The sequence below is a fragment of the Pseudorasbora parva genome, chromosome 20 (genome assembly GCF_024679245.1).
Source record: "Pseudorasbora parva isolate DD20220531a chromosome 20, ASM2467924v1, whole genome shotgun sequence".
Lineage (NCBI taxonomy): Eukaryota > Metazoa > Chordata > Actinopteri > Cypriniformes > Gobionidae > Pseudorasbora > Pseudorasbora parva.
This window is the reverse complement of record NC_090191.1, coordinates 35,160,594-35,172,986: the sequence shown is the minus strand read 5'-3', so window position 1 is coordinate 35,172,986 and position 12,393 is coordinate 35,160,594. Positions and strand designations below refer to the sequence as shown.

Sequence of the window (12,393 nt, the reverse complement as noted above, 5' to 3'; positions counted from 1 at the left end):
CTGTTGGATAGGTAGACATCGTTCAGGTCCCCTCTTGGCATGTTTTTAAAAAAATAAAAAAATGCTTATTTGAAGTTATATTGTGAATAAGGACCTTAAAAGAAAATTTTGTATGTGATTTTTGTTTCTTCAAAATGATTAGAAACACAGGTCCCCTCTTGGATAGTGTAGAGTGATAGTCCCCTCTTGGTAATATAGACGTGTATGTGTGTGTGTGTGTGTGTGTGTGTGTGTGTGTGTGTGTGTGTGTGTTTGTGGGCGTAGGCTGAATATTTCCTGAGGCAGAATGTCTCTTCCACACTGAGGCCATTGTCTCTGTCTCTTCTGTCCTAGTGATCATCATGGCAAACTTTCTGTCTCCTCCAGGGAGAGAGCGATGTTTGTTTGGTCACCCCGAGCAACAGCAGACAATCACCTGATGCATCTAAGCTGTAGACATTTATTATGGCGTCATTGGCCGATGTTCAGATATTTCAAAGGGTAACATGGAACGACAAAAATCGTATTAGTCTGATTAACAGTACATATGTAAAAAAAAAAGAAAAAAAAAAAGAGCAAAAACAGTACAATTTAATCAGTGAAAAGCGCAAACATTGCAAAACAAAATGCAGTACGTTGTTTTCCTGTTCGCCAGGAACATTCCAATTCTCCGGACACTGCCAAAAATTACAGTGGTTATGAGGATCTCCTTACTCTGAAACTGGCAGGAGATTTTATAGCAGAATATACCAGTAGCGCTGAGCAATGTGAATATTTTTCCATTTGCATGCGCTGTAAAAAAAGATATGATCAATTAAGTCATGCCATGATTTTCCATTCCCTTTCTTCATCAAAATCATTTTTCAATCTCAACTTCATAGTTTAACGTATACAAGATTTAACTTGGAGAGATGTAAATAATGAGTTGGAATGACTTGTACTTCCAATTTGATTAAATATTTAAGGCAACAACTGATCTTAAGTGAATTAAGGGCAATTTTTTCATAATGTGTAATTAAAGAATACATTTTTTTAAAAACATGATTCATTGCATCACGTTATCCAGTTTAACCACCAATCACAGCGCAAACTTTGCTGGTATGTTGTTGCAGCAATAGTTTTTCTATTTTCTAAGTGCAAACACACATTATTATATTTTGTAAATTAGGCTGGACCCACTTTATATTAGGTGGTCTTAACTACTATGTACTTACATTTAAATTAATCATTTGATACAATGCACTTATTGTGTATATACATGTTTTAACTCACATTTAAAAAAAGTCCTGCATGTAATTACATCTGTAATTAATTTCTGTAGTTATATTTATAATTACACTGCTGACCCTTCCCTTACACCTAAACCTACCACCACCAAACTTTACCCGTATCCCAACTCATCAGCAAAAGTGTTTTGCAACACAATAAGAACACAATATGTACATTGCACTTATATTTTGATGTAAGTACACAGTATTTAAGACCACCTAATATAGATTTGGACCACCAGGCTTGTTACCAAAAAAATAAATAATGTGTTGGCTCAAAAACAAAAACAAAACAAAACAAAAAACTCAACGGTTTGCATACATTTGTATACATTGTTATGACAACTTTGAGTGATATTACGTCCAACCAACAAGCTTAGAGTAACTTAATCATTTGCAGCATAAACACACACTTTTAAGCTTTTGAAATTACAAAAAAACTACAAATAAAAATATAAAATAATAAGTCACTCCAACTAATAGTCGTAGTCCTGGAACCAATTCATCTTATACATTTCAGTTCAAATCAACAGCTATCACAGCACATGCTAACATAACTTATTAAAAATATATTTAATGAACAAGTAAGATATTACTTGTCACTGGCATTAGCACAGTCATTGCTTATAGATTCAATGTAGTGCTTACCTTCATGTACACACGTCAACATGTAAAAAAATAACAGCATTAAACACTAACGGGTCTTTTCCTTCACTAAAAACAAATAAATTAACACTTCATTTCAACATTTAGTCTCTTTATCCAGTAAAGCATGTTGGGAAGTACAACTAGAATTCTACGGTCTAAATTTTGATGCTATCAAGACTATTTAATTAAGTTACTACAACCTCATTTAAAACAAAAAAGAGGAATTTGAGTTTAAATTTACAGACGATATTAAGTTGATGATATGACCAAAATTGTTATGTCAACAGAACTACAAAATAATGTTTGCAACTTAAAATGTTTAATTAAACCAATCAATTAGAATTTTTAACTTGCAACCACTCATTTATTTAAGTTGCGGTAACAGGTCCCCTGAGTTACTTTTTAAAGTGTAGCCTGCATCTGCCACATCCTTGCATTGAGAACCAACCTGCAAGATGGGAAATTACAGCATGCACTGTTTTCAGCACACAATTGTAGCCATTTTTGCAGTGTTTTATTATTATGTTTGCTAAAACAACACAGCTGACGTGGTTTTTAGTAAATTCCCTCCTCTGAAGATCTTCCAAACAATGGCAATACGCTGTCCATCAGTGAAATGAAGCAATTTCTGTAAGCTGAAAGGAACAGCAATCATCACCAGCTGGATTCAAGATGAATGCATCAGTGCTCGCTGCAGTAACAACACTACATGTGTTTTCCCCCTATAGCTTTTGCCAACAGTGGCTTATAAAATGCTTCCAGCATCTGTTTCATTATTTTTATCTCATCTTGTTTGTGTGGTTCAGTTGTGGGAGGATGGGAATGATCCAGACTTGCTTTAATCAGCGTTAGGAAAGTGTTTCATTACTCACGGAGGCATTTGCAGAGAAATACTACGTTCACACATCAGACTGTGCTTGTGAAGCACGACTGATGCGTCTTATACTTATTATGAGTTGTGCGTAATGGAAGCGCCTTTTATTATTTCATTATTTTTCATTCTTGCATTTAGTTATGTAAACAATTTTAGAAAATGTTTAAACACACCTAGTGTTATTTTAGTAGTATTTACATATATACAATTTTTATTTGCCTTTTTTTTTGTATTTTTAGTTTTCAGTAGTAGTATGTAGTATTTTTGCAGTAAAATATCCAAAAACCACTAGGCCGGTGTTATATATTTTGTTCAGTTGAGTACCAACAATATCCTAAATGTTTCCAACTATTTGTAAATTGTGAGAAAATTGCTATTTTAACTAAGGACCGGGACGTTTCAGCAAAGCGTCTGAGGAAGTCGCCTGTCAATTGTATCATATCTGCGCTACCCTCAGTTTCGGGTTTTATTTAGCAGGAGCGCTTTTACTCTTAGCAGTGTGAACAAGTGAACGCACGGAGTAACGTCATAACATCATTTTCAACACACTTAAATGTATCTAATATGATAAACAGAGCTGCATTACCTCATAATCATAACCGGAAGAGCGGATCAGTGCAGGCGCCCGGCGAATGTGTCCCGTCCCGTCGTAATAAAAGTCCCGGTGTTCGCGGGGCAGGTATTTGTTTAAAAAACGCTCCAGCGGCCATGCTCAGCTCCACAACACTCGGTCCTGCTCTGCTTTACGCTACAGTAACGTTATTTTGTCCTATTATTGAGTCCTATTTTCCACCGGCTGTGAGGTGAAGACCACATGTCCCAAGATGCTGCGCTCAAACTTTGCGTCATCAAACTACGCATTTGTTTTGAATATGCGCCCTACAGTGGACAGAAAGCTGCATAGTTCACTTTTAAATCTGTTTGTTAATTAGTGTATCTAATATTTATATATTATTTCAGATTTATTTAAAAAAAATTGTAATAGTTTCAGTTTTTTAACAACAGTAAACACCACTTACATTTTCTTTAGAACCTAGTTTTTTTCAAGCATTTTGAAACATTTTAGTGAAGGTTTTACATTTTCCCATTATAAAAATGTAATGTGATTATTAATTTACAAAACGTAGGGGAAAAAAACTTAATGAGCCAACAACCTGTCGCTTTATATTGGAGTGAGACAAATGAGAACACTTCTGCTTGTTCTCTAAATGATCCCCACTCTCCGTAAGCCATCCCTTCTTAAGTCTCTGTCCTTAATGGTCTTTTCCCAGGCCCTGATCCCATATTTGTTTTCCTGCCCATTATGTGATTGTGCTGTACCCTAGCGGGCTGGAATTCCTGTCCCATGTCATCAGCGGTTCCTCAAAACTCCAAGGGTTCATTTGCAGCCACTGCACTTTATGTTGTCGGAAGGAAACACTTAGTTGTGATGTCTTTCATTAAGTGTGTTTGAATCCAGCTGTTTGCTGGTGCTGTGCTGTATGCCAGTGTACGTGCTTTGCCTTCAGGAGTTGTTAGTTTGTTTTTGCTGGGTTTTCTCAGGGTGGTTTGAAAAGATTAAAGTCGCTTGGTGTTGTGAATTAAAGCCAACTCTCTACTAGGTGTAAATCTGTAAATTATTTAAGGTAAAGTTGATCAAATAGCTGTTTGTGCTTGCTCATTGTATGTGCACTGTGTCAGCTGTGTGTGTGTGAGAGACCTTTTTTATGATGTGTGTTTGTTGTATGTTGTCAGATGAGGCCTCTGGCATACAACACCTGTTTATTGGGAAGTGACACAAGTGTTAACCAGCTGAGCTGTGTGTTTGTGTGTTGCTTATATCTACCTGATTTTTTTAGGTACTTTCACTCACTCATATCTCTTCCATTTCTTTTGACTTCTCTCTCTTGCTCTTTTTTCAGCTTTTTTGGCATGATAAATAATATTTTTTGTTTGCACATTATTTTACAGTATGTGCACTTAAGTGTACTTACAGTGTTGTATTGGGCAATGGGTTAAGGTTAGGTATTTAGAGGTAGGTTCAGGGATAGTACCTAGTTATTACCCAGTTATTGTAATTACTGTAATAAGTACATTGTATGTACATGGGGAACAGGACTATTAAATAAAGTGCTACCATATTTTTTTAAGCCTCTCATGCTCAAGGAAAGCTCAAGGAAAACAGTAATATTGTGAAATATTATTACTATTTAAAATATCTGTTTCCTATTTGAATCTATATAAAAATTGTATTTATTCCTGTGATGGCAAAGCTGAATTTTCTGCATCATTACTCTGTCTTGCAGTGTCACATGCTTCTTCAGAAGTATTCTTTGCCGATGTGCTTTTTTATTATAAATGTCGGAAAAAGTGCTGTGAACATTTTGTATTATTTTGTGATGAATAGAAAGGACAGCATTTATTTAAAACAGAAATCTTGTAACAGTTTAAAACTCTTTACTGTCACTTTTGATCAATTTAATTGTATTAAATAAAATATATTTTCAAATCTTACTGCCCCCAAACTTTTGAACTGTAGTGTGTATATTATATTTTGAATGAACTAAATAGTAAAACTGAACCTTTCTTTTTATCTTTCTATACATTCTTAACGGCACCGATCAAGAACAATGCCAAATACTTTCTCCCTGTCTCTTTCTGTTGGGCTTGGCGCTGATGTAGAGTGCACATAAATGTCAGCATGCATTCCTCTCTAAACATCTAGAGCGCCTAGGAACCCAACAACATTAAACCCTGTTCTTGAGAGGGGGCCACAGTGAGCGTGACACACTGTACTTGCCAAATGCACAAGAAAATCTCAAAGGTAATATATCAAAGATCAGTGAAGAATTCAATCTGGATCTTGTTTTATTACAACAAGACAAAAATGAGAAACTGACCTGGCAGTATTAGTTGATTGGAGGGATTGGATTACCCCCAGACCGCTGCGCACATTGCAGCGTTTAGTGCAGACAGCTCCGTTGGGGGTTGAAGCAAAGTGTAGTCAGATTCAGCCAGCGTCCTGATTAAGTTTCTTCTGTGTATGTGTGGGTTTTATTTAAACTGACCTCATTCCACAGATCCAGGGTTAAGTGACATCAGCCTTTGGCATTCGGTCAGTGGCTTAGTAGTGTCCATCTTGATTCATATTCCACGCTGTAGTCCAGAGTCTTTTGACTCTAGCAGAGCACTGTAGGGAAAGATTTGGGTAAAGGTTTAGCAAAAAGTGCATGTGACACTTTCCATGAATAACGGAGTAAAATTGGACTTTATTAGGCTTGCATGCTGCTTTTGTGACTGAATATTATATTACTAAATACAGTTTATAACCCAGGTTTTAAAGGGTTAGTTCAACCAAAAATGAAAATTCTGTCATTAATTACTTACCCTCATGTTGTTCGACACCTGTAAGACCTCCGTTCATCTTCAGAACACAAATGAAGATATTTGTGTGGAAATCCGATGGCTCAGATAGGCCTCCATTGACACCAATGTCATTTCTTCTCTCAAGGCACTAAACTCATAACGCTCATAAAAGGCACTAAAGGCATAAAGGCACTAAAGACGTCGTTACAAAGTCCATCTCACTACAGTGGCTCTACAATCATTTTATGAAACATTAGTTTTTGTGCGCAAAAAAACCCTTTTTTGACTTATAGGGATTAGCCGATTTCAAAACAAAGATTCGAACAGTTATGAATCAGTGTATCGATTCATGATTCGGATCGCCAAAGTCAGGTGATTTCAGCAGTTTGGCCGTTTTGACACTCGATCCGAATCATGAACCAATATGCTGATTCATAACTGTTCGAAACTTTGTTTTGAAATCGGCCCATCATTTGTGAACAACGTTTGTGTTCTGAAGATGAACGGAGGTCTTACGGGTGTCGAACGACATTAGGGTAAGTAATTAATGAAAGAATTGTCATTTTTGGGTGAACTAACCCTTTAAATGATTCATTTTAACAATTGTAATTTATAATATATTTAGTTCATATAATTCAATTATCAATGTATTATTATTTTTTAACTAAATGTTTATAAATATACTTTTTTGATTATTTATGTTAGAAACATAATATTTATCTCAAACATGGGATTTGTGTCTTTACTAATTAGTAAAGGGATAGTAATGTGACACCAATATGTACCGTATGTGAGTGAATATATAAATATAAATATATATAATATAAGTAGATGGGTCATAGTCGATGTGTGTATGTGATTAGTAAGCCAGATCCATGTTGAGAGAGTTAATTAATGTACAGTATGTTTACATGACGGAGTCCTCTTCAGTTCACCCTGAACTAACTCTGATCTTCTTCCACCTAAATTTATATATTTTTTACAGCAGTACCACAGGAGAAATAAAAGCCAACCTCAGAATGTTTAATGGTTTCCTAAATCTTTCAGATCTTAAATAATCTCAAAAACCACACAGATTTTCAGCTAGCTGTATTTTTATTATTCCCAGTATCTCCTCAAATGGTGTTTTACTGCTCTTGTGTGGAGTAATACCCTCAAATGTTTATCTCTCTCTCTCTCTCTCTCTCTCTCTCTCTCTCTCTCTCTCTCTCTCTCTCTCTCTCTCTCTCTCTCTCTCTCTCTCTCTCTCTCTCTCTCTCTCTCTCTCTCTCTCTCTCTCTCTCTCTCTCTCTCTCTCTCTCTCTCTCACTGCAGATAGTAAAGCTATAGTCGATGGCAACCTAAAACTGATCCTGGGGCTGATATGGACCCTAATCCTGCACTACTCCATTTCCATGCCCATGTGGGAGGATGAGGACGACGAAGATGCCAGGAAACTGACGCCCAAACAGCGTCTTCTGGGCTGGATCCAGAACAAGGTCCCCCAGTTGCCCATCAACAACTTCCACAGGGACTGGAGAGACGGCAAAGCCCTCGGTGCCCTGGTGGATAATTGCGCCCCTGGTGAGTGGAATTCTGTTTTATGACCACTTGGCGACAAATGTGTCATGGTACATTAATCCCATGTGGTTTTCAATGGAAAACGTAGTTCTTTAGCTTCATTAAGCAGATTCAGGGGTCAGTAATACTCATTAAGGGGATGTCAGCATTTACCTCAGAAGATGAGTAGCCGGTCGGATAATTACAGCATATGATCTCACTATAGAAAGGTCAGAGCCAAGGGAAGAAGAGAAAGAGAACAATTGGTGACCTCAAAACAAACCATCACTCCTTTCCAAAACATGATTCATAAATGAAATACCTCTGGGTAGGTTTGGACTTATACTAGTGGAAAATCCTGCAACCAGTTCAGAAAGGGTTTCATGGAGCGGCAAGCCCGCTTGGAATCGCATGTGTCCATCCTTCTCAACGCAGTCATTCTGACATTGTGAATGTACTCAGGACAGTATAGGACTTGGCATTACACATTAGGGATGTGTATAAGAATTTACCTTGATTTCCCCAAGCAGAGCAAGTTCTTGGATCAACATCCAACATCCCGGCACTAGTTATAGTGCTATAAGCGTTGAGAAGGATGGACACAAGCGGGCTTGACGCTCCATGAAACCCTTTCTGAACTGGTTTCATGAGTTTCCACTAGTATAAGTCTAAACCTACCCAGAGGCAACATACTTATCAACTTATCATTTTCTTCTGATTTATAGGATAGTTAAGGGTTATCCTTAGGATTATGAACAGGGACAAGATGGACTTGATAAAGTTTAAAATAAGGGCTTGCGATTAAATGGAAGTAAAGAAATGTTTTCTTCCATATTGTGATTTTTCATCAGGATAAAATGGATGTTTTAAAAAGTAAAAATGTTGGGCAGGAACTTGGTTCAATTTATGAGTTATTGATTGGATGAAGGCAGATCTGATTGTTAGAAAAAGCCAACTAAATGAATGGAGAAATCCATACATCACCAAATCTGTTGATACAGAAAAACAAAAATGAAAATATGCACGGATGACTTGTTCAAAATCAATAACATGCATTTAGAAAATTGATTTAAAATTTTCATTGCATGCCTATTTCACAAAAATGCCTCGATTTGTGAAGCACAATGGCAGTATTTGAAATGTTTCCATCTCCTGACAAGGCATTTTGAGGTGTGTTTAAAAGAGTCCAACATGTTTGTCAAACACAAACAGCAGTTTCATTGTCCTTTAGTCATATTAGTACAGAGAACAGGTGTAAAGGTGGCGGTGGGTGGAAGGCAGCTGTACACTGTCATCTCTAAGCTGCACAGGGGGTTGATTTCACACCCAGACACATCAGGCCACTACAGATGTATTGTTCTGACATTCAGTATCATTTTAAGTTTGACCAGTGTCAAAAACAGCGTGTAATATTGAAATATTTAGATACATCAGTAGAAGCAGTTCTGAAAGGTCCAGAAAGAGGTGATACATCAACTTTGACTATTGAGTAATAAAAAAGTTTAAATTAAACAATTGCACTGTTCAAACTGCTAGATCCGATGGCTTCGCTGCTGTGACTGACCCTGAGTAGAAGTAATGTTAGTGGTGAAAGATGTGATATCTTTGCATGTTTAGGTTTATGTGAGTTTGTTGGCTTTGCTAGCTGCTAATGAGCCGCTGGTTTCTGTTTTAACTGAATGGAAAGTGTCAGAGGCTAAGACAGCACTATGCTTAAGTGAAAACACATGCTTCCATATGCATTTCCTGCCAACATGCATATTTTTCCTCGTGCATGTGTGGAAAAGCATCTCTTAGCAGGAGTAATGCCAAAAATAAGTATATATATTTCAGTGTTTTTATGCTCATTACATAGCTTGCAAAACGAAAACTGTGTTAAAATCCCTTTTATTTATATTGAACATTTTCATTTGTGCAAACTTTATAAAAGAAACTTTAAAATCTTCTATTGACTTGCATAAAAAGAAGGTTCAAAATCATTCAAAAACCTCATATATCATTATGAAAATTGTATCGTAATTTGTGGTCAGTATTTTTCAAATGATATGATGCATTTTACCCCTTTTGATTTAAGCCATGGTCACACTAAATTTTTGAGCATGCAAAATGTATTTAGAAAGTGCAATGGTTGGAAAATAACGTCACACTCTGCGTGGTGCCTTTTAAAAAGACAATTTAACATGTATCAAAAATTTATGTAAATATGCAATCTATTCGACTTTACTGCAACATAGCAATCCTGCAGATTTAAAGCTTGCATTCTTTTAATTCAGCTAAAAGGTCATTCTGTGGCATATACATCTATTGGTTCACATTCACATGCGTATGAATGAAAGTCAAAGAAAGGAAAATTGTAGTGTTACTGCCCTTTTAGGTTAGATGATTTATTATGTTATATGGAAAGTAAACCATATTTGGGAAGTCTCTATATATTTTTTAAAACTATGCCCCCCCCACCAAAAAAACCCTCTCTACTTTATTCTTTATTGTGGCATTTCCTTCAGGCATTGCTGTCCACACACAGGCTGTATCTGTGACCACATTCACACCTTGTTTACCTCCCCTGTAGTTTCCTCCATCTAATCGGTTTTCCGCTCTTAACAGTGCTTCTGTTTCCCTTGTGCCACCATCTTAGATCCACAGGGAATTGTAAATACCACTCTTGGCAAGTGTTAATGCATTAAAAACTAAATTTAAAGGTTTATCAGTGTTAGCAGCAGGAGTGGGCCTGTTACAGACACTCTCTGTCCAACCCAAGTATGAGGCCGCTGTGCTGGAGGATCTTGGAAAACAAACCCAGATCTGCTGATATTAACGTTTTGGCAGTCGTCGAGAAGTCTTGTGGTTTCAAGGCACTCTGGTTCCATTTGAACTAAACACCTCTTGCTCTTTGAGTGTAATCCAGCATATAATAACAGTTTTACTCCAGACGGCACTAGTGTGTGTTTGCTTCAGGGAAGCGTTCTGTGCTGCTACGAGCCTGACCGCGTTTAGGTTGGGAAAAAAAGAATGAAGTGACGGGAAACTGCTCATTTGAGAGCATTTAAGGTCAAGTTGAACTAAAGAACATGGTTTAATAGTTCCTCGCTGTGGAAAAGTGGGCCTGCAGCCCAAGATAAGGCTCAGACGGGTCTCTTCTGTAGTCATCTATGCAAAATGCTGGATAGTTAGACAGTGCGTTGTAGTCCTATTCTGGTTTAGAAAATCAGTGTTTCTCATGATTTCATAAAGAGTTGAGTAACTAATTACATTAATCTGCTATCCCTGCCTTTAAGGCCTGTGTCCGGACTGGGAGACATGGGATCCGAGTCAGCCGGTGGAGAATGCGAGAGAAGCCATGCAGCAAGCTGACGATTGGCTCGGTGTGCCACAGGTAAGAAGCGGTTACTCAAATTCAGTCGAACGCATGCCATCTAGCCTTTTTTGAGGCTGTTTTCTTCATAAGCGGAGCAAGACTGTTCTGAAGGTCAGAAATAGGTCTAAGCTACTGAAATGATTTTATGATCTCATTATTTTGAATGATTCTCTGTGTGTGAGACAGAGAGTGTAATAGAATCTGTGCCGTTGTTCACACAGGCTGTACAAATGACATTTTTGCCATATTAAACACTAAACTAGTTTGATTTTGTAGTCAGTAGAGCAGAAAGTTCCACAATTCCAGTTGGTTTGAAATTTGAATAATTCGATTAATCTGAATAACACGTAGACTCAAGGTTCACCTCCTTCATCAATTACTTCTCTCCTGTGTATGTTTGCAATGTATTGATCTTAATTTCTTGCTGTGTATGTCTGCTAAATGTCTTAATGCCATTCAAGTATTTTTATTAATAATTTGGAAAGTGAAGTGCATACTGTCATAATCCACAGTAATATTCATGTGTTCTAATTCAAAATTATGAACTCATAATATTTCACAGTATTTCTGTTTTCACAGTATTTTGATTAATGCAGCCTAGATGAGCATAAAAATATATTTAATTTTATTTATAAATACATACAGACCCCAAATGTTTGGTAGCATATATAAGATATTTACTACACTGTCAACAGATACAGCAGAAAATGGAACAAACAGATCAATTTTCATTGCTTGCCAAATGACAGTACAGACAGTCAGTCCTAAATATCGGATTTGAAATTAGTGAACCGTCCATGCAGTAGACACTAGAATTTGTGTTTGAGTAATTGAGACAGATAGAGAGTCCACGTCTCTTTGGAGAAAACAATAGGTCATTGAATGCTTTGAGCATGTGGGAAATCGCTGCAATGGGAGAGGTAGAGCGTTAAGTTATGGGGTTTAATAACTAGATGCATATTTCTCTTCCTGTCCCTGTTGGTCTCCCGCTCAATCTCCATCATCTTTCTGCTGTGTTAAATACCATTTAGAGCTATTTCCAGTTAGCTCTTAACCTTCCAGCCTAGCGTTAAATATAGCAGGACACTTAACCAGCAGGACATGAAAGACGGGACTGAGGGGAGAGACAGAAAATAGTTTCCAAAGCTTTGAAAACCTTTTTTTCAAGTGTACTTGCTTCATCAGTTTTGTGCCATAGACCATCACAGCGCAGAGCTGTGTTTATATCAGACAATCATTTCTGGCAGTAACAGTACTCATAGAATATGTCAAATCAAATTAGTAAAATGTGCATCTGTTTTTTGTTGTTGCAGTGTTTCTTAGTCCTGATCCTGAGGGCAACAGCAATGCATGTTTCATGTTTTTTGCTGATGTCCCCATTGCAG

General features: G+C 37.0%; 1 protein-coding gene across 2 annotated transcripts in view; it reads left to right on the top strand.

Moving 5' to 3' along the window:
• Positions 1–12,393, top strand: part of flncb (filamin C, gamma b (actin binding protein 280)) — a 67,420-nt gene that overhangs the window by 28,176 nt on the left and 26,851 nt on the right. For both annotated transcript variants that reach the window (XM_067428727.1, XM_067428726.1), the window contains exons 2-3: positions 7,429–7,677; positions 10,929–11,026. In XM_067428727.1, the coding sequence (XP_067284828.1) occupies positions 7,429–7,677; positions 10,929–11,026 (347 nt within the window). The remainder of the gene's footprint in view (positions 1–7,428; positions 7,678–10,928; positions 11,027–12,393) is intronic.